Raw genomic sequence first — 22,083 nt, forward strand, 5'->3', positions numbered from 1 at the left:
GCTGCAACACTCATGTCGTGTAGAAATTAACACTTGCAGCCTAAAAAATGGAACAAATTGTCAGTGCTAAATAAGATTCCATTAACCTTATTATACAAAAAGGACTGGCCTTTTATAACAAACTAGCACTTTTTATTTTTCTCAATGAGCAGGGTCTGGAACTCCTAAACCATCTACTCCTACTCCAACCAACACCCCTTCATCGACCCCACACCCTCCTGATGCTCAGAGCTCAACTCCTATTACCCCTTCTGCCACCCCTACTCCCCAAGATTCAGGCTTCACCCCTCAGCCCACTTTGTTAACCCCATTTGCTCAGCAGCAAATGTCTCTGAGCCAGGCACTGCCTGTAATGACCATTCCTCTTTCCACCATGGTAACATCCATTACTACAGGAACAACCTCCACCCAGGTCATGGCAAACCCTGCAGGACTTAACTTCATCAATGTAGTGGGCTCTGTGTGGTAAGTTTTTTTGTCATGGTGGTTTCTTAATTTGCCCTGGGTGGGTTGGTTGCTGGGGTGGTGGGTTGGGGAGGGTGGGAAAGGTACAGGACTGTCCAGCGTCTGTTAGGATAGATATTTTTCAGGATCTGCAATAAAAGAAGATCATTCACTTTGTAATTATAAAGTGAAGAGCCACTAGAAACTATTTATATTTCTCAAATATAAGGCAGCTACTATCAGAATATTGAAAAGTTCTATTAAGAAAATCGTGCTTTCAGCTTTTTGAATGCATATAGTTGAATTTTGTAAGGCTTAACCTCAATTTTAAGTGGTTTCTGAGGTTTTGCTCTAAGTTTGAAAACTTTTTTTATTAATCCGAGAGAAATGGAATATCATATGCAGACCACTCTAAATGAAAAATGGAAAGAGATTTTATATTAAAGTGCCTATGGATGAAAGGTTGTATGTAAAATACAAGAAAACAACAAATCTGTTTTCTAACAATTTAATCAAACATTGAGCTTAAACATTCTTTGATCCTTAAAACTCATTTTGTGGTTTAAATAAAATAATAAATGCTGCTGTCAAGAATAGATTGTGTGGTATAATGTGAACTGCTTTTTAGACTAAATGAAATTCTGTGATCAATATGAGATGGTCAGTGTAAGACACATAGTGTGTTCAATGCAAGTATCAGATATTTAAATGACTCATCCAAGGTGTTCAGCAGTTGATCACTGTTGATTAATTAGAGAGATCTTTTTTTTTTATAGTGCAAAAGAAAACACAAACCTGTTCCTTAACTTTTTGTTATGGTAGTACAACCATTTTGAAGATTGTTGATCTTTCAGTATTTCTAGAATAAAAGAACCACTTGTGTTTTATTTTCCATAGGTAATACCAAAGAAAAAATCATATATACCAAGAATATGGATTTACGTATTTGTTATACCCTAGGCATAATGATTTTTTTAAGTTGTCTTGATGCTTTACCCATAATCCCATTTACAGCAAACAATTTATTTACTTGTCATGAGACAGAGGGCAAAAATTTAGCTACTCAGATTTGCTTGTACCACTTGGGTTTGATGTGTTGTCTTTCCTCTTCTGCAGTGGAGCACAGACACTGATGAGTGGTTCAAACCCTATGTTGGGGTGCAACACTGGTGCCATAGCCCCTGCAGGTATAAATCTGAGTGGCATTTTACCATCAGGAGGTCTGGTACCAAGTGCGCTGCCCGCTGCAATGCAGTCTGCCTCTCAAGCAGGTTAGTGTGAATAAGTTGAAAAGCCACCCTTCAGATAGGGGCAGTGTGAAAACATATTGTGAAAACAATGGGCAAAAGTGGCCATTATGTGAATAGATTGTGTATTTGATGGCTGGAGCTCAGGAACAACATACATATATATTTTTGCAGTCAAAGTGTGGGCTATGTTTGTGATTGTTAGAAATTGATTTTGAGGAGCTAGACTGGGGAAACTTACTCTAAACCTGGATTGTTTGGTGTGCTTAGTAGGAAGTTTGAGATAAACTCCAAATTCAAATGCAACGTTGATAATGATGACTGCCAGAAAAAAGGCATGACTGAACTTAGAAAGAACTATCACTCTTTAAATGTGCGGGGCATTTTATTCTGTCAGTGGTACTGCTTTATTCTAGTAGGACAATTAAGTACTTCCTTGTTGCCTTCAAATATGACTATATAAATCTGCATGCCTCAATATTCATTAAAGCAGCATTTGAAGTCTTAGTTTATTTTTTCAGAAAAAATAATAGACAAAAAAAGTAATGTATGATTATGGAATCAGAAGTATAGAAGAGATTTCAAGATACCCATCCCTTACACTGAGGCAGAGTCAAATCTGTCTAAATCGTACTGAACCAATGCTTATCTAAACTGGCTTTAAATACCCTCACTAAAGAAGATTCCAGTCTCCCTCAGTAGGTGTTTGGAGTAGTTCATTATCCGTACAAAATGATTCCTTGTAATTGCAGTGCATCTCCTTAATTGCAAATTAATTTTTTTTCCCTCCTGTTCCTTGCAGACATGAAAAATAGTTGTTCACCCTTTCTCTTTACCTTCTAAGTATCAAACATGCTGTCATGTCCCACATTTGTCTTCTCTTTCTGATAGGTCATACTTTTCAAACCTTTCATAATCCTGTCACTCTCTTCTAGACTGTCCAATTTGCTTATATCCTTCTTAAAATTTGGTAACCAAAACTGAACACAAGCCTGAGCTTGGCTGATTTACCACTGTGGAGCACAGCAGAATAAATGCATCTCGTCTCTTTCACAACATACCTGTTAACATTTCCCCAAATGAGGTCTGCCTATTTTTTATTTGTATTCTTTGCAACAGCATTACATTAACATAAGAATGGCTTTACTGGTTTAGGCCAAAACTCCGTCCAGTTTGTATTCTGTCTCTGACAGTCGCCATTAGAGGATACTTAGGAGAGAGTTTAAGACGAGGCAAACATGTGAAGTGAAGCATTCCTTGTATACAACTGTACCTCTTCTGGCAATCTACAGCTTTGAGACTTTCTCAGCTGAAGACTATCCATGTGGATCTTTGTGCTTAATATCCTGTGCTAGACTTCTATTCTGTGGATTTATCTAATTGGTTTTTGAACCCATTTATATTTTTGGCATCTACGGCATCTTGTGGCAGTGAGTTTTATAAATGTAAACTGTGTGAAGGGATTCTTTTCTTTTGTGTGTTCTATAGTTTGTGATATGGATGATTTGGATATGTTTGTGACTTGCTGTAACTTCTCGCGTCCTTTCTTGCTGTATAGACACAAAGTTAGTCACTCACAATTTTGTACTTGTTCATTGTCTTTTTCTAATTCAGTGTTATTGATTTTTGGACCCTTTCTTCAATTCCCTAGGATCACTTTTAATTCTAATTCTGTCCTTTCAAGCACTATCAACCTTTACCAGTTTGGTGTCGCAGATTTTTACATGCTATGCTGTCGCCCACGTAACAGATGAGAGTAGTGAGCTGAGCTAGGTCAGTGGCAGACCTCTGGGGGATTCTGTTTGACAGCTGCTGTTTTACTGGAGCATTTGTATCAGTTCTATACCCAACTCATAGCATACTACATATACATCTTTTTTTAGCATAGCTTTGAAGAGTGCCGTGTGGAATAATGCCAAAAGCTCAACAAGTCAGATACATCTTGCCAGAAGCCCTTGGGGGGTTGGGCAGTTGCTAAGACTTTGTGTGGGATTGTTTTCTGTTAATGACTGAGAAACTGAGAGCCTGTTAGTTCATTGAGCCCTTGGACATTTCTGGATTTACTGTACAAAGAGTAAAACTTTTTAAAGCCAGAAGAAGAATCACTGAAGAGTAACTGTTATAATATTCTCCACATTCACCTTTGTGTAAATGCATTAACAGGTTACAGGTTAGGGGGTACAGTGTTTAGCAGCGATACACTTTTCTTTCCATTTAGTCAGCTCTCTTTAACTTTGAATCTGGATAACTATGAGCTTAGCAACGTTACGGAAAATGCAGCATTGTATTAAGTACAAAATTTAAACTTGCCAGTTTTCCAACTTCCAAATGTTTAGAAATGATCCCAGTGGAAAGGTGTATTAATTGCAATACACATATATAATTAAGTAAAGACTTCCTACTAATAAAAAGATGTTTTCTTTAACAGGCAGCCCCTTTGGTTTGAAAAATGCATCAAATCTTCGGCCTTTAAATCTTCTACAGGTAATTGATATACTTGGACACAATAATAATGATAATTCCTTAATTTTCTTTAGAGACGTGTTTAGTGCTGCTTACTGCATTGCCCCCCACAGACCTTTGAAGCCAGCTGATCAGACAAACTATTTACTGCAAGTTTTAATTGCTTATTTAAAACACTTAGAACAAGAGAAAAAAGCTACTTCCATAAACATACCAGGTGGAAATCATATTCTTATCTCACAACAAAGCAGCTAGTTCTCAGTAACAATCTAAAAATGCTGACATTTGAATTCAAGAGACTAATCCTAAAATACAATCTTCTATTTTCAGGATTTGCCTAAGCTTTTATTGCAAATCATTCTTCAAACTGAAGTTATGATTATTTTTAAAGTACAAAACAGTACAGTAGAATCACTCAGGGGTTACACATACAAGGCCTAAAAGCTGAGCTGAACATGCACAGGTAGGTGCTGTAATAGCTTTAAAGAGCTTCTGGTAATGGAAATAGAAGTTCGTGCAAGATAGGGAGTTTAGAAGGTCTGTAAATGGTTTCTTTCCACTAAGCATACATACAAATACAAACATGAGCAGAAGTTGCTTATTATGTCAGAACTCCATTTAAAAGCAGAACAGGGAGTGTTTGTGGAACCAGGTGTAGTTCCTGGATCTTGAAGTCAGCTGCAAGTTACAGGTGCAGAAGTGCAGCTTCAGTGTTCCACAAATGTTGCACTATACTTCAAAAAATTAATACCAGTGAAAGATGAGCTGTAGCTCTGCTACTTCCTCCTCCCACTCCTGTACATGCTCCAGAAACATGGAAAATGGCAGGCACAGGAGGCAGTTATGCCAGAGTAGAGCTCTTCTGTAAAATTTAATGCTTGTATTTGTGTGATTCCATGTTGAAGTACATCCTTTCAAGCTACCTCTGTCACTCGTGTAAGCCAAGAATAATTTGGCTGAAATCAGTGCAATTAAAGCTGGGGTGAGGGAGAGGAATCAAGACTGTTTCATGTTAACATTTTTTTGCATCAGAGCTTGCAGCTTGTTGATTGGAAGCGCCTATTAAAATTCAGTGGAATATTCGGAAAGTGAAAATAATATACAGTGCTTTTGAAGACTAGCCTTTGCATTTCCAGTATCAGTACAATCTCTACTATTTTAACTAGAATAATAAAAATGTATTTTTCTGTGGAAATATCTCACTATAATGCAGGTTTGTTTTCTGAGCATAAGGCTCTTTCACAAACAGCAGCAATTGTAAACTGATTCATTTTAAAGGATTAAAAAAAAAACCCAACAAAACAAAAACAAACCTCCAAGGAGTACGTCATTATCAATGTCATGTTCATCCTAGAACAGTGGGGAAACAACTCAGCAGTTTGATTGAATTATGCCTTTTGTTTTTAATCTTCAACAGCTTCCAGGTGGTTCACTTATTTTTAACCCACTCCAGCAACAACAGCAGCAGCAGCTGTCACAGTTTTCTCCACAGCAACAATCTCAGCAGCCTACAACCTGTAGTCCTCAGCAACAGGGAGAACAGGTGTGTGCTAACAGCCCTCAGTCTGGGGTGCATGGATGAAACAGTTTCTCCTATTCTCCCCATCTCCACAAGTAAATGAGCCTTTACACAACAGATCTGAAGCAGAGGGGGAGGAAAGTCTTCCTCCAAAACCTTCGCAAACTGCAAAGACTGCAGTGGCTTTGTTGCCATGGCTGGAGCTGGGTTATACTACTTTATTTATATCCTGTAGAGAAGAGCTATAACAAAACAACTGGCTAAGCATTGTCTTACTCTAGGATGAAGAGAGCCAGCCCACTGTATGAGTGGTGTAAAATCAGCTTAGTGTTGTCCTGTTTATCATAACTAGCAGTTGCGTCAGGTGAACAGAAGAAACACAATCAGGATTACTAGAGTAACTAAAACTTCTTGCACTGCTGTGAGTTGGCTTATGATCCTCACTGCTGTAGTTCAACAGAATTGTTCTCTTTGCACCAGAGAAAGTATCAGTTGGCTTTAAAGCTGTAATCTTGACACTTGCTCTACTGCTGCCTGTAATTAGCGTTAAAGGCTTTAATCACTGAAGAAGTCCAAAGTCTTGATAGAGACCAATTTGTTCTTAAAATGACAAATTTTGAGTAGTTGGTTCTACCTGTGCCTAAGAATCTTATCAGCACTAATGCAGCAATTTGGGAAAACTAGCTGCTCTGCTTTTGTGTTCCTTATCTTTTGTCTTCCCAGACATGCAAGACTTCTGTTTACCAAATAGTCTCTACTGGATACTCAGTTTGTCATAATAATTTTGCTTGTGCTACTGTAGACTGTTCATAAATAAGATGCCTCTTTAAAATGTTTTTATGGTGTACAGTCTCCTGTGTCACAGGCCTTGTTCTGGACTGTGGGACAGTTTAATGGGAGACTTTCAGATTTATTCTCAGAATCCAAATGTCAGTTACTAGTTGAATTACTAAAAAGAATTCATGCAAGCTCGTACTATTGGGTTTTATTTTCTGGACATTGAACTTTAAGGGCATTTACAAAAAGGCTGATGTAAGCCTAGTCCTTCTTGTGGCAGGAAGTTCTTCTGGAGGAAATCTCTCTGCATTGCCTAAGTTGCTCTTAGGAACTTCTCTCTTACCCATGCATTATAGACTAAGACTAAGGTCATTAGCTAAAATGAACTATTATGAATACCAGATTCCTTAGCTTTCACTAAGGACAAGAATGTATGTGTTCACAGTGCCGTAGTCCAAGTGCTTAGGGGAAGAAACCTAAGCCCAAAAAGACCAACAATTTACTGTGCTGCCAACAGAATATATACATTTTCATCTCATACTTACGGTTTTTCCCCAAATGTTGGTTCTATGACTTTGTAAGTCTGTCTTAGTCGTCTTCATCAAGATGATGATGATGTCTTCTTAATATGCAATTTTTTGGTCAAGTTTACCTAGATCTTAGTGGCATTATTTCATATGGTTATTCTAAAGAAGCATTGCAACTCCTGGAAATGCATCAGCTCAAAGCTTTTTTTTTTTTTCTCTGACGGATAAGATGTGCAGTTTGCTTAAATTGCATATATACTACTTTATTTTCACACTTTATGAATCAATGCATAATTTAAGTTCTAGAAAAGGTCATAATTCAGTACCCTTTGACTTCAGTAGACACTAGACCAGACTCCACTAATTCCATTTGAGTGATTACTGCAACAACTACTCTGTTCTGAAAATAAAATTTTAAAAGCAGGGTTTGTATTTTTTATGAAATTACGGAGTGTGTGGCACAATATGAACATGTGAATGTAAGTTTCAGACTTCTTGCATTTTGATTGATTAGGACCTTTGCACGTGGATGGTTTCAGGTGTCACCTGAAGACTTTGGGGTTGGGAGTGGGACTGGAAATGTCATAAGATTACAACCATAAACTGTAGTCTCTGCTGACTGCAGGGAAGTTGACAACGACATGGGACTTCTGCTGGGTAACAGGCATAATACCATTTCTGCCAAAACAGAGCTGTTTTGGAGCGTTCGGCATCTGTTTGTTCTACTTTAATAGTGACTACATTATAGCCTGTATCTACATGCACTGGAAGATGTAGAATTAAATGTTTTTAAACGGCACTTCAAAAGTTTGCCTTCACACTGGCTTTATTTACTTATTCATTGACACCAAAGTTTGGTAATAAGGATCAAGCTTTTCATTTTTGCTAGGGGTCTGACCAAGGTCCATCCAATCAAGATCAGGCATTATCTGCCCAACAAGCTGCTGTAATTAACCTGACTGGAGTAGGGAATTTTATGCAACCTCAAGCCACAGGTATGTGCTTGTTGAGCATCCTTTTGTAGTTAAGTGTGTATCTTGATAAATTCACACTGAAATGAAGTTTGGTCTTAAAGAAGTCTTACACTAGATCAGAACAATTTACTATTATCAGCACATGAATTGTGCAAGAAATGGTGAACTTTCACTTTCAAAGCATGCACTTTTCTGCTTTGTTTGGCAGTTAAGTGTAGTAAATTGATACTACTACATGAAAATGTCACACTTGATACAAAAAGAAAATACAGGGAACTACCATGCCAAACTTCATTGAGGAATGTTTCTTTAACTGTGTGTTTAACATCCAGTATGAGAAACCTCTTTGTGTCTCCACAAGCACTTCATAATCTAATTATGTTCTAACTAACAGTATGTATATCATGTATACTTTATTCTGCATTGTTTCCAATTTGACTCTGAAACTAATTCTATTGATCCCCCTTTTCTGTTACACTCTATTCCTATGTCTTCCTTGCCCAACCCTTACAAACTCGACCTGACCTCTTTGACCTGCCTGCTTTCCCCTTCTCCTTTCTTAGTGTTGTCTCAGCTTGGCTCTGCCGTGAACAGACCTGGGCAAAGCCTTCCTCAGCAGAGACTCCAGCTCTCTTCTGCCTTACAACAGCAACAACAACAAGCCTTGCAGCAGCAGCAGCAACAGATACAAGTAATCCAGCAACTTCACTCTGACTGTGTTTAAAAAATAAAATTAAAAAAAATTAAAAATACAATTCTCAGCTCCAAAACAAAACGTCTTGCCCCTTTGAGTTGTTTTTTTTTTAAACTGACATCTTTATGGTCTCACAAATGAAAACCATTAATTTTGGCAAACAATATCATGAAACATTTGAAATCTGTGGTTCTCTCACCTTGGAGCACTGAATTTATTTTTATTCATTTAAGCCATCCACCTTCCTGATTTGCTAACATTCAAGGAGTGCTTGTGGCACATACCTAAATAAGCTCTGCCAGGTGCCAGTAGATTTCAAAATAGCATGAATTTAAGCACCTATAAGTTCAAATGTAGCACTGCTACACTCAGTACATGGAAGCAACAGCTCTGGCAAAGCATTCCTTTAGCATTCTGTCATTCAGATGCTTTATGAAAATATTTTAATATTTTTTTTAGCACACAGTCTCCTCTTTGTGATACATATAGAAAATGCATACACTGAGCAGGTATTATGTTAAAAGGGTACTATGTAACCCAAACATTCACTGAAGTTGCTGAGTTACTGCAGTTACTGCAATGGAGAGAAAGGGCAAAGAAACAACGCTGTCCAAGTACATGTGTAAAATGTTAGATACGCCCTCAGCAGGCTTCTGTGCCACTGGTGCTGCTTGACTGTACTCCTTGCCCCAGTACATGGTGTATTCCTCTTGTCAACCTGCTGCTTCCTCATTTTTTTTTCTTCTCATTCCCCCCACCCCCAACTTTCTTCTCATTGCTCCTGAAGTGAAGCATAGCTTTATAGTCAACACTAACAAGTTTTTTCTCCCCCTTCTTCATGGCAGCAGTTGCGATTCTTGCAGCATCAAATGGCTATGGCAGCAGCAGCAGCACAAGCAGCTCACCTGCGTCATCGACAGCATTCAGGCAGCCACTCAAAAAGTAAAAGGAAAAGAGGCACACCCGCCCCTCCAAAATCCTGAGACTTGCTTCCCCCCCCAAATAAAAAGTTGATTGAGAGGGGAATTTTTTTTTTCAGATTAAAAAGGAGAAAGCTTAAAAACAAATCAGTGTTTAATATTACTGGTAGAAAATGAACTTTTGATATTACACTGAAGTAAATGAACTGTTTTTGGAAGCCAACCCTCCAGAACTTAGAGATTTCATCTCTGAAGCAGCTAGGGTCTGGTTTCCTTAAGGCAATTTTTTAACAGAATGTTTTATCTTGTATTTTTTACCACTCAGCAGCATTGTACATAGTATAAGGGTGAAAAACATTTTAGAAAAAATGAACTTTGTAAATGTAGTATTGGTATTTGTTTATTTAGTATAAAAGGTTTGTGAACACTGTAACAAATACAATTTTTACAAATCCATTTTCAAAAAGGTCTCTCCTTTTGTTCACTTGGGCTTTATACTTTTTATTACTTTGTCTATCAGCTTCTTTACTTCTTTGTGTCTTGTAATTGCTCTGGTGATACAGTCCTGAAGCTTGGCTCCTGTAAGAGGACTTCCACCTAAAAATTAAAGGGAACAATTTGATTTTCTACTTATACTTCGGTTAAGTATCTCTAAATGTGTTTTCCAAATGACAGTATTAAGTAATACAGTAATTCTCATGACTAACAACTTTCACCTGGGGAGCATACAGCTTCCCCAACTCTAGCCTCAGGCAAAGAAGACAGAAACAAACTGGAGGTATAACAGATGTGCTCAAAGTCTGTCCTTTGCTGTATGTAGGTCAAGCTGTGACTCCTTTTTGAACTTAGAATAGAGTACACTAGACTATTTCAGCTGGAAGGAACCTACAACAATCGTGGGGACCTACAAGTTCAGTCATGCCACCTTTGCAAAATGAATTTTAGAGCAAGTCACTTAGTAAGTAGTCAAGCAGACAGCCTGTTATCATAAAGCACCCACATTTTACAAAGAAAAGCAGGTACATAACATCTAGGTCAAGAAAAGATTATAGTCTCCATAGGTTCCTGTGTAATAAACTTGGAAGTACCTGGTTTATGGACAGAACATAGTCTACCTTCATCATCGGTTACAATAGTTACTGTTCCAGTTGCTAAGTCTTCTTCTTCAGCAGTTGGATCAACAATGAGCAATGTGCTTGTGAAAGAGGAACATATGCAGACACGTCAGTATATGTTGCTTCATTAACACTATTGCAAAGTACATATAACATTAATTTTTACTGTAGTCTTACAAAATACTTGTAGGTGGATTTAGTGCTCAGGCTTATCTGTTTTCTTACCAAAATGCACCAATTTAAAAAAAGAAAAAAAAAAAATGAAGTGGGAGATTCCACATATTCAAGTGCATATGCCTGTTAAAATACTAGCTGTTGAAAATACAGCTTTATGCCTAAGTTTCATAGACTTGTGACACCCATGTATTGCAGGCAAATGCCATTAAACTGCCATCTGCAATATGCAGTCACTTATTTCATGGTTATGCAAAGAAAAGGGCATGGGTTTTAGGCGTAGGATGCACTAATCTCTATTAGACCTTAAGGCAAAACTCATTTCCAATGGTAAATTCACCAAAGTAGTTCTCAGTTTCTTGTCAGAGAACTCTAACCACTCAGACCGGGAATAGGTCAAAAATGGATTTACTGGGTTCCTTAAGGCAGCCACAATAAGCTGTCATACATCACATGATCCAGATCATTAAAAGACATTAAATATTGTTATTTTTGAACCATTTAGTAAGTTAAAAATAGAGCAAGCTAATGGAAAAAGAAAAAAAGAGGATCTAAGCTATAAGCCAACTTTGCACAAGAAAAACGTGAACTTAAAGCCGAACAATCACCGTTCAGCCTTCGTTGCTTTAAAAAAAAAAAAAAAAAAAATCGCTACCGTTACAAACATTTGGCTGAAGTGCAGGTTATGACAGGAAAGACTTTAGCTGACGTTTTCATGAAGCCTCACTGTTAAACTAAAATTTAGTATTGATGTAATCAAACTCAATTTAGCAGCTGGAGTACACCTACACTAAGTGATGTTTATGACAAGTTTGGGGGGGAAGTCAGTAGTAAGGCTGTAAGAGCTGATTACACAAAATAGGTGGAAGGGTAACAGAATTTTTCAATTTGAACTCATATGCAATGCATAATTAAAGGTTTTATGGGTAATTTAAAACTTCACCAATAGTTTGAGATTGCCATTTAATAGCAATAGTGTAACGAAAACATCAGTCCTTAGCTACGCTACTCAAAAATACTGCTTTATTTATTCTACCCACATGCACTGTGCAGCATCGGCCCTTTGCATGACACAGGGACCTGGCACACATGGAGAGTTCGATGCATCAGACTTTTTATGTACAGGTTGACTCCACAGGAGCCAGCTGCGGAGCTGCACGGTGCTCTGCACCAGTGTTCTTTTTATTTATTCAAGGAGGGCTTTTACGCAGAAGAAAAATGTCTCTGGAAGCCAGAGTATGTAAAGGGCTGTGTTAACAGCTATAGAAAAACCTAATAAACCAGAATTCAAAAAAAAAAAACCACCCCCCAAAAAAAAACCCCAAACCACACAACACAGGCACACACCCCCTCAATATTTAGTTTTAGGAGCTAAAGGGAGACAGGTAACTTGTTTGATGCAACAGTCAGTTTCAGTGAAGGGAAAAAAGCCCAACAGACTGTCACTGAAAGCTTTCTTCCAAAAGCAACTTTTTGTCTGTTGGTAAGTATGTGTGATCTGTGTGCAAATAATATCCTACTGACAACTGTCTGCCTGTCATGCTATCCAAACTCTCAGTCTGCATCAAACTTCAGACCCACAAGAACTGGTATTAAAGCAATTAACAGAAGCCCTCTAAAGTACTGATAACTTTCTGCTTTGATTCATTTTGGTAATCACTTGGTCAACATTTGAGTTTAGTGCTCCCCCCACCCCATCTCATACTTGAATGAAAGGGCCTATTAATCATTTCTACAAATACAGATTTAACATGCCATAAACCCTAGACGTCTAAATATACCTACATCTTAAATCAGATTCATAGCACAGTGAGCATCATCTCATTTGTCATTTTCTACTTTTCAAATGGATACCACCATAAATAACTGCATTTCTTATAAACAGCAGCAGAACACATAATTAACATACTTGGACTAATTAAGAGACAGTAAACAATTTCAGGTGAGGAGTCAAGTTATCAGATGTGATTATTTTGAATTCTCATAATCAGATTCTTTACCTACATGAACAATGACTTAAGAGTGCTGGTCATACTTCATCTTGGGTAATTATGTTTTCAGTTATCCAGAGGTTCTGTTGTTCTAACTGGACCGTTACTTCTTACTTCCTCTGTTGACTAAATACTTGGTATAAGCTGCTCAAAAACTACTGTCTTTTATACCAGTTACTTACATAGGCTTCTAAAGCATTAATTGCATTGGTAACATTCTTTCATCTCAAAGATACTGCAGAAGCATAAAACAATACCTATTCCCATACTTTTAAGCCTGTCTTTCAGGTTGGGAACCAGTTCTGCTTGAAGTCACAGGAAGAAGTTGGACAGACTTCATTTTGTTCTGCATACTCATTCGTATCACAGAACTCCAGGTCAGTTCAACAAGAGAGGCTGCGGATTTAAGATCAAGTGAAACAGCACTGCCTGAGACTGCATGATCTTCACTAGCAAAGTGCATAAGAAGTGCAGAAACATCATTGGTAGCATCCTCTGTCTTTCACTTCTTTTACATACACAGTTGTTTTCGTAAGTACAAAACAGTTAAGAACTTACTCATCAAATATAGCAAATGACGTGGCAACTGGATGCTTTCTGATAATCAGAGGATTCTTCTGTTTTAAATTAACTTCTGATAAACCAGTTTCTTCATTTATAGTAACTGATGGCAATTGTACTGAAGAGATGAAAAAAAATGACAATAGTATAATATTAAACATTGCCGGCTTTAGTAGGCCTAGAGATGTCCAAGACTACTGAAATATTTAAGCTGTTCTTTTACCATATTGGTAAGCCACTGAAAACAGATCAGAATACAGTTTTGGCTATATTACTGGTGTTCTGTACAAAAAATTTCTTGGGTTCAAGGAAAGTATTTAGCTTAGAACTACCCATTTGAGAAAGCATTCTCCTCAAGCTAAGAGAAGCATTTTCTGCTTCCAAAATGCCATACAATTACAATACCTTTAGAGTCATATTTAACAAAAAGTACTTTTCCCCAAAAAGCCTACTGGACATATAAAGATCTGTGCAATCTGATCTTCAGATAACTCTTGCTCTGACAACCCATACAGTGTTGGAGACAAGAAAATCAAGAGCAAAGTAGCTATAGGAATTCAAAGGCAAGCAATTCAGTTAGAAAAGGAGGCCTTGCTGTAAGCCTCCCTTTATACTGCCTCCTACGTGCATTTATAACCCACATACCTGTGCATAATCAATCCATATGTTGCATGCATGAAAACAGTTTTTTCAAACTACAGTGCATTAAGCTAGGAATATTCTGTTGTGACAAATAAGTAAAGTCCCCAACAACTTATTCTGCCTACACAAAATACATTAACAAGGTAAGACCCTGATCTAGACATTAAAGTTGTTTATAACCACTATTGAAAGATTCAGATCGCTGACACAGAAGAACACATGGCAGAACAGCTATTAGTCTTATAAGAGAACAGTAATACACATACAAAAAGGTCCTACTCCCCAGGTGTTACACATCTATGGCATCCATAGCATCACTTCCACTTTGTATTTGCACTTTAGTGATTTCGCATTCAAATGACAGGAAAAAAGCAGTCTTAAGGAACCGTGAACCAGTTACCTATTCGTCATGATTCAAAACTAATGTATTTCTCTAAGCAACGCTAATCAGATTGTGTCTCTTGCTCTAGAGAAGACTTACCATTTTTTAATGCTGCTAACAAAGCAAAGGCACTGGCATCCAAAATGTTTCCATCATAGTCCAGACATATGATATCACAGTATAACACCCAAGCAAGCTATCAAAAAAGGTTTGCACATGTGAGATATTACAGCAGCTAAGCAAACGGTGCAATATCTAAGAAAATGCTGGCCACATGAATAAAGATACTTATTTATATCATACGATTTTTACACTTCAGATGTAAACCAAGCTATGAAGACTAAAAAGAAACAACAACAAAACAATCTATAACCCCAAATACCTTCTTTAATGTCTCAACACTGTGATCTTGTTACTATGCCCATCTTCATTCTGAGATACAACTTACCTTGCCGTTTGCAATACATAGATCTTCTTTCGCTATTATCTGTGAACTAAAATAAAATGAGAGAGTAAACCAGGAAACAGAAAATTGCCTTGCAGAGTTGTGTTTTAAATGCATTAAGATGATTCTTACTTTTCAATCACATCTGCAATGAACTGGCTTGCTGCTTGAGCCTCTTCACCAGGTGGTCCAGAGCGAAACCTCGTTGAACAGAGGGATGGCAGTTCTACATTTGGAACTAGGTAGCAAGAATCATTAGTTATAAACTAAAGAAAGCAGGCAATGGGATATCAAAAATAGAAATAAGACAATATACAATCTAAATGCCTTTCATTTGAAGTACGTAAAATGGCAAGACCAAGAATTTTTCAATCAAGACTTCCTACTTCTCACCTCAAAAATAAGTGTTATGCATGAGTTTGTATTAAAGAACTTGTAGTACTCTGTACTCAGAAACCATATATTCCATGGAAAAGCACAAACTCCTAGCTACCATTTTCTGTTTGCAATCCTGCTATGAATATCATGACCCCACACAAACTCTTCTTTAAGTGTTAAGCATTCTTAAGTAGATCAAGAAACAACAGCATTTTCATCTCACTGCCTGACTTCACTGGTATGCTATCTGCTTTACATCAAACATTAAAACCTGATGCTTTAGACTTGAAGCAAAAACATGCATAAACATTTGTGAAAAAAACCTAAGCATAATCAAGTTCACTGAAAACAACATACTTTGGAGATGCCTTATAAAAAGCGGATTTAGTCTAAGCGCTCACTTCCATGGAATTATTTTATTTCAAAAGAAACTCCAAACAGGATGTACCCCTGGGACTTTTACAGTTCTCCAAGAAATACACAGGGTTTATTTCACTGTTTTTTAAGAGTTAAGTTTTTTGCCTACTGGGGCTTCAACACAAAGTTAATGTGCCTTTGCACAGCCTTGCATGCCACAATCTTTTACACATGAACTACCTTCCCCCTCTTAACATACATACTTCCCCCTGCTGCAGGTTTGTTTTCAACCCGGACTGGAATCAGCAGTAAGAAGGTAACTCTACATGGAAAACTCACAAGCAGAGCAGCGGAAATTCTGAAATTTCTGAAGTACTACCTCCTATATGTCAATTTGGAAACTGATTTTAAGGAAAGTAGTATTTTACCCAAATTCATTCTTTTAAGAAGTCTTCACAACACACTCAATCTGTGCCATCATTACAGCCTTTTAGCTGAAGCAATACAAGATCTGAGTAAGATCCATACTGAAAAGCTTACCAATATATCCCTTATTAGCAGAATCTGCTGCAGGTGCAGCAAGTTCCTGGAGGAAAAAAAAGACAAAAATGAAGAGCTGAATTTTGTACAAAAAGATTTTCCAGCTACTCTATATATGAATGGTCATTTTCTTCCCAGTTATCATTACAATGAGATTTACAAGAGCCATTTTTAATCAGTCCCTGTCTGTATTTTTCCTATGGGAAAACTCAATACAGGGACATGCAGTGATTTGTCTCACAGTTCATGGCAGGCCAGCAGTAAAGTTGAGGCTACAAGGCGCTTAATAGTCCAGCCAACTAAATACCAACGCACTTATTGATCAATATTCAGTAACTCTTCAGTTATACAGCTTTTATCTAGAAATAACGAAGACAAGACTTTATTTTTGTATATATCTTTCCCCATACACAATACATACCACAAAAATACATGTTCTCAGACTATACAGGTAGGATTAGACAATTAAATTACTATATTAACTTTCACGTCTGAAAGGAACTCAGGGGAAAGACTGTAATTGTGCCTGACTGGCATATTATTGTAACTCTGCAGGAGATTCATTCTAAACATGAATGCACAAGTTCAGCTAACAGCTAAGTTAAAATAAAAATCAACCATACCGCTTTAACTCCACAAATCACCGTAGTATTTCCTAATTTCACCAGGGCAGAACCATCTGCAGTTGTAATTGAACCTGAAGAGAGAAAGTGCTGTTCAATAAAATCTATTCTTCTATTCAAAGGGCCTTAATTAACATCCACCTTCACAAAGTGTTTACTTTCCATCATTTTATACTAACACAGGCTAAGCAAAGTCTCGATGAATCCAGGGTGGGAACAGAATCTCTCTATTAAACAGACAATCACACAGACTCACACAGAATGGTTGAGGATAGGTCATCTGGTCCAACCCCCCTGCTCAAGCAGGGCCACCTAAAGCCAGTTGCCCAGGACCGTATCTGGATGGCTTTTGAGCATCTCCAAGGAGGGAGACTCCACAATGTCTCTGGGCACCCTGTGCCAGTGCTTGGTCACCCTCACAGCAAAAAAGTGTTTCCTGATGTTCACAGGCAACCTCCTGTGTTTCAGTTTATGCCCACTGCATCATGTCCTGCCACTGGGCACCACCAAATAGAGCCTGGCTCTGTCTTCTTCACACCCTCCCTCCAGGTATTTATATACATTGATAAGATGTCCCCTCAGACTTCTCTTCTCCAGGCCCAACAGTCCCAGCTCTTGCAGCCTTTCCTCATAGGAGAGATGCTCCAGTCCCTGCATCATGTTCATGGCCCTTTGTTGGACTCTCTCCAGTATGTCCATGTCTCTCTCATACTGAGGACCCCACAACTGGACACAGTACTCCAGGCGTGGCCTCGCTAGTGCTGAGCAGAGGGGAAGGATCACCTCCCTCAACCTGCTGGCAATACTTTGTCTAATGCAGCCCAGGATAACATTGGCCTTCTTTGCAACAAGGGTACGTTGCTGGCTCATGTTCAACTTGGTGTCCACCAGGACCCCCAGATCTGGTTCTGCCAAGCTGCTTTCCAGCTGGGTGGCTCACAGCATATATTGGTGCCTGGGGTTGTTCCTCCCCAGGTGTAGGACTTTGTGCTTCTCCTTGTTGAACTTGATGAGGTTCCTGCCAGCCTGTTGAGGCCTCTCTGGATGGCAGCATGACCCTCTGGCATATCAGCCACTCCTCCCAGTTTGGTGTTGCCTGCAAACTTGCTGAGGGTACACTCTGCCCCATCATCCAGATCATTAATGAAGATGTTGAACAGGACTGGACCCAATACTGATCCTTGGAGTACTTTTTTGAACCAGAAATCATAGATGGTTACCATAAACCCACCTTCTGACTGACTTACAGCAAGACCTAATGGAAGGCAGCATTGTACAATGGAAGAGACCTGCAGTGTCAAGTTTGAGCAATAATCAGCAAGTATTCCATGGTGGTACACTAACCTGTATTGTACTTTTGGAAATTACAAGGTGTAAGAAAGGCAGGTAAGGTGCTGCTGCTCACTGCGTAAGAGGTATCTTGCCTCTGCTTGAGACAGTTGCTCATCAAGCTTAGAACAAAGCAGAAGCCAGGAGTCACTGCCTCTTTCAAGATGCTAGGGCATCAATTTTGCACTGGTCAGTATACGCCTCGACACAGCCTTCAGCATCTATAACATACACTGCTGACCTTAGAAAGAGACAAGCTTCCATGACCACCTAAATTGTGCTGTGCAAATCAGCCCAGGAGCAGAACTGAAAAACAATGCTCAAATATATTACTGTACCATGCATTCTCTTTAATGCTTGTTGAAACTATAAATAAAAATCCTTCCTCTTTCTTGTTTCAAAATGCAAGCACCAAGAAAACTGATTAGCAAGTCATTAGGTTCACTAACTATTATAAACTGAGATTAATAATACCCCACCCCCATTATTATTCCAAGTAAGCACTTGCCTATGTTGACAGTGGTTGCCCGGAATTCGCCTAACTCCCTTCCATCGGGTCGACAGTTCTCTTTCTAAACAAAAATTACAAAATTCAAATTAGAAAACATATGTTTTTAAATAACATACCAATATTTATGCTATGTGAGTTCATATAAAATAGTATTCTCTTCTTTTTAGCAGAAATATGCAGTTACAAAAACGTTAGGGAAAACTCGATCACATTCAAGCCAGCTTTTCATCAACTGATATGTAGTTTGTGGTTGCAGGCCCACAAAAAAACTATTTTTTTAATTTATTATACTTTATTTAGAAAACAAATATAACAATAGATTGTCTCAAGAGTAAGTACTACAGGCTGGATTCAGAATATCATCCAAGAATTAATACTCGCTGATACCTTAAAATGAGAGTTTCTACCTGTCTGCATTGTTTAGATTTTGTAGGCAATTCCTCTCCCCCATGCCCACCTAGTGGAGCTCTTAAAATTAATGTTAAGAGTGAACTAGAGGAAAAAAAACCCAATAACAACAACAAAAACACCCCCCAAAACAACCCCAACATTCAAATACTGTCAGTCAGAAGCTGTACAATACCTGAACCTTAAGTTAGAAATTGCACCAATTCACCATCATGTTAGACCTGAATTATTATTCATCCCAATTTCAAGCTTCTCAAGAGCAAAGACTCTTGGTTCAATTATAAGAACTGGCTGCAATAATACTGGACCCATTTTTAAGTCAATACTACCTTAGTAATGGATAGACTAATCTAATATACCAAAAAGTCAGTGGTATTCCTTCACAGTTACAGTGAGCATGGTTAGCAGCGATATTCTCTATTTATTTTTAGTAGCATCTGAAAGCCTAGTCTGACATAATTTTGTACTAGACACAAACCTGCATCACCATCTTGGTCAAATTTAACTTGCATTCCTTTTGAGGCCAACAGAAGCATTTAACCATCAGGCTGAACAGGGACACAACCTGCTGCAGCATCAATGCCACAGACAGATGGAAAATATGTCCTGAAGAGTATGACCATTTTACCCCTGCTCAGTGAGGTTTTTGTTTTCCCCTTATAGTTTCAGGTTTCCATACAGGCGAATTAGAAAAGCAGAAGCAAGCAATAAAAAAATCGATTACAAGCAATTTATACATGCATTGTGTTTTACTCACCAAAAATCTTCTATAATATTCCAATGGTTCCACCGTTCTAAAACAAATAGAAAGAGAAGTTCACATGGAAGCTCGCAAGTAGGCAAGAGATAGCAAAAAAGATAAGCAAGCACAAAACTACAACAACAAGTAATTTGAGAATCAAGATGACTGGCAAAGCTGCTTAGCAATATGGTTACAGACAGATGAGAAAACTCTACACTGATCTAAGAAAAAGATGTTTTCCTACATTCACTTCCAAAATGCTTCTCCCTTACAAGGAGCTTGCCTGCACATAACTCTAACACAAACTACTAGCTTTCACCTCAATAACCTTGACTATTAGTTTTAATTCGAAAGGAGTGACATTCTACACCCTTACAGAGACAAGGGTGTAGAATGTTTTTGACAAAATGCAGAAAGGGTGATTTTATTACAGTGTCTGAAATATTTATTAGTTCAAGGACTGCATCCAGATGTACAAAATGGTTTAAAACAATTTTACAGTCTTGAAAGGTTACAGTTTTTCTTAGAATCTTTATGAAAATGTAAAATTAAGAAATATGCTTCATGCAGTGCTTCAGTTGAGAAATAATTAATGCTTATTATTAATTATCTACTACAGCATCTGTGTATTAGTATTTTAAGCAGAGAACATTAAAGTAAAAAATAGTCATAAAAGTGTCATTAATATTTGAACAAAGCCTTCTCAGTTTTGCTAAAATAAACACTTCTGGAAAAAAAAACGGTAACTGGAAAAGGCAAGTTTTCTAAATGCAAACTAACATATAGATGTATCACAACTCATGACGGCAAGCACAAATTAACCCCTGTTGGTTCCCCATATACTGGTCCTGTACTACTGTTTTTTAATGCCGACACAATGGCCTCTTCCAATTCACGTAACAGCTAGTTAAACCTTGTTTCACATGTTTAAGCCATAACTCTGGAAGAAGCAGGGACACTGGAACAGGTGTCCCAGAGAAGTTGTGGATGCCCCATCATTGGAAGTGTTCAAGGTCAGGCTGGATGGGGCTTTGAGCAACCTGATCGAGCAAAAGACATCTCTGCCTATGGCAGCTGGACCAGGTGATCTTTGAAGGTCCCTTCCAACCCAAACCATTCTACAATTCTAAAAGGAACAGGAATTCCCTGCTGTTCTAAGTTCCTTGTAATGCTTCACTAAACTCGTTCTGCCTGTACCTCTTCCCTTCCACAGAGAAAGCTGCCTTCCTCCACTCTAATGCCCCAGGAACCATGAGACAGTTCAGGCTGGTGGAGCCTCCGGAGGATGTTGGGTCCAACCCCTCAGCCAAACCAGGTCCGTACAGAGCAGATATATCGCTCAGGGCCTTGTCCAACTGCACTGACTGTCTCCAAGGATGGAGACACCACAGCCTCCCTAGTTGACCACCCTTCACTATGACTTCCCCCACCCCTAGGTATCTATTCAGAATCACCCACCTGTACCCACTTCTGTTTTCTCCACACCCCACCCCATTTGGTAGCTCAGGGCCTTACTGATCTCTGCGCTTAGCCATGCCTCTTTAAGGCTGAACAAACCCAGCTGGCTCAGCCGCTCCTCGCACATTTCAGGGCTCCAGCCCCCTCCGCACCCTGGCAGCTCCCCGCTGGACGTGCCTTCGCCTGCCCACATCTTCCCTGTACCAGGATGCCCCAAAGCGGAGCCGGCACCCCAGGTGCCCAGGGCCATGGGCATGAGGCGTCCTGCGCCGGGGTGTCCAGCAGGAAGCTCCACGGGGAGCCCCCGGCACCCACCCGCGACCCCGCGCCGCCAGGGCGCTCCCGCGGCGGCTACGCGGGGTTACCTCAGCCAGCGCCGGCGCCTACCGCAAACCGGGCGTTGGAACGGGCGGCTGCCGACTCTGCCGTGCAGATCACAGGGCAGCGGGAAACAGCATCATAAAGAACACTACAATACTTAAAAACATCACAGCGGAGCCCCCTCCCTCCAGGCGCACGCTGCTGGGGACGGCGCAGGGCCGCGGCGGTAACGAGGTAAAGGCCCCAGCAGCCCCCGCGGCGCCGGGGCGGCGCTGCCTCGGCCCCCAGGGGCGGGCAGAGGGCCGCCCGCCCCCCATAGGGGACGAGGAGCCAGCGGGACACCCCAGCGCCGCGCAAGCGGGGGACAACGGCCGCCAGGCCCGTCACTTACTTGAAAGCCGTCGCCATGGCGGCGCCGCTGCCGCCCGGATGCGCTGCCGCCTTGTGACCCGGCCGGCCGGAAGCCGGTGCCGGCGGCCTGGCGGCGGCGGCGACGAGAGGAGCGGCGGCGCTGGCGGGCTCCTGCCGCCGGGGGGCGACC

The 22,083-nt window shown here is 39.6% G+C and overlaps 2 protein-coding genes across 17 annotated transcripts in view; one reads left to right on the forward strand and one right to left on the reverse strand.

Annotated features, from left to right (window-relative positions):
* The window catches only part of SUPT20H (SPT20 homolog, SAGA complex component), a 36,532-nt gene extending 26,626 nt beyond the window's left edge, over window positions 1-9,906 (forward strand). For 4 of the 16 annotated variants that reach the window (XM_075490584.1, XM_075490599.1, XM_075490608.1 and 1 more), the window contains exons 19-24: window positions 153-465; window positions 1,561-1,715; window positions 4,120-4,175; window positions 5,572-5,697; window positions 7,867-7,972; window positions 8,515-9,440. In XM_075490584.1, coding sequence (XP_075346699.1) covers window positions 153-465; window positions 1,561-1,715; window positions 4,120-4,175; window positions 5,572-5,697; window positions 7,867-7,972; window positions 8,515-8,675 — 917 coding nt within the window. In that variant the 3' untranslated portion in view covers window positions 8,676-9,440. Of the gene's footprint in view, window positions 1-152; window positions 466-1,560; window positions 1,716-4,119; window positions 4,176-5,571; window positions 5,698-7,866; window positions 7,973-8,514; window positions 9,444-9,490 lie in introns of those variants that run through there. The other 12 variants (XM_075490623.1, XM_075490690.1, XM_075490632.1 and 9 more) reach the window with 9 other exon arrangements.
* Window positions 9,907-9,949: 43 nt separating this feature from the next.
* On the reverse strand, window positions 9,950-22,039 carry EXOSC8 (exosome component 8). Its single transcript, XM_075490712.1, has 11 exons — window positions 21,934-22,039; window positions 19,779-19,815; window positions 18,611-18,674; window positions 16,774-16,847; window positions 16,151-16,196; window positions 15,008-15,113; window positions 14,879-14,924; window positions 14,530-14,626; window positions 13,404-13,524; window positions 10,654-10,760; window positions 9,950-10,162 (listed from the first exon to the last, which is right to left on the reverse strand). Exons 1-11 carry the CDS (start codon window positions 21,948-21,950, stop codon window positions 10,047-10,049), a joined length of 831 nt encoding a protein of 276 aa, XP_075346827.1. The 5' UTR covers window positions 21,951-22,039; the 3' UTR covers window positions 9,950-10,046.
* Between the last annotated feature and the right edge of the window lie 44 nt (window positions 22,040-22,083).

The sequence above is a fragment of the Mycteria americana genome, chromosome 1, assembly GCF_035582795.1.
Source record: "Mycteria americana isolate JAX WOST 10 ecotype Jacksonville Zoo and Gardens chromosome 1, USCA_MyAme_1.0, whole genome shotgun sequence".
Lineage (NCBI taxonomy): Eukaryota > Metazoa > Chordata > Aves > Ciconiiformes > Ciconiidae > Mycteria > Mycteria americana.

What these genes read in the sequence shown, in the direction of transcription:
- EXOSC8 (XM_075490712.1), bottom strand. An exon ending in AATATTATAGAAGATTTTTG is followed by an intron (nt 18,675 to 19,778) that starts GTGAGTAAAACA and finishes ATTTTTGTTTAG; the next exon opens with AAAGAGAACTGTCGACCCGA. An exon ending in GTTAGCAGCATTAAAAAATG is followed by an intron (nt 13,525 to 14,529) that starts GTAAGTCTTCTC and finishes TCATCTCTTCAG; the next exon opens with TACAATTGCCATCAGTTACT.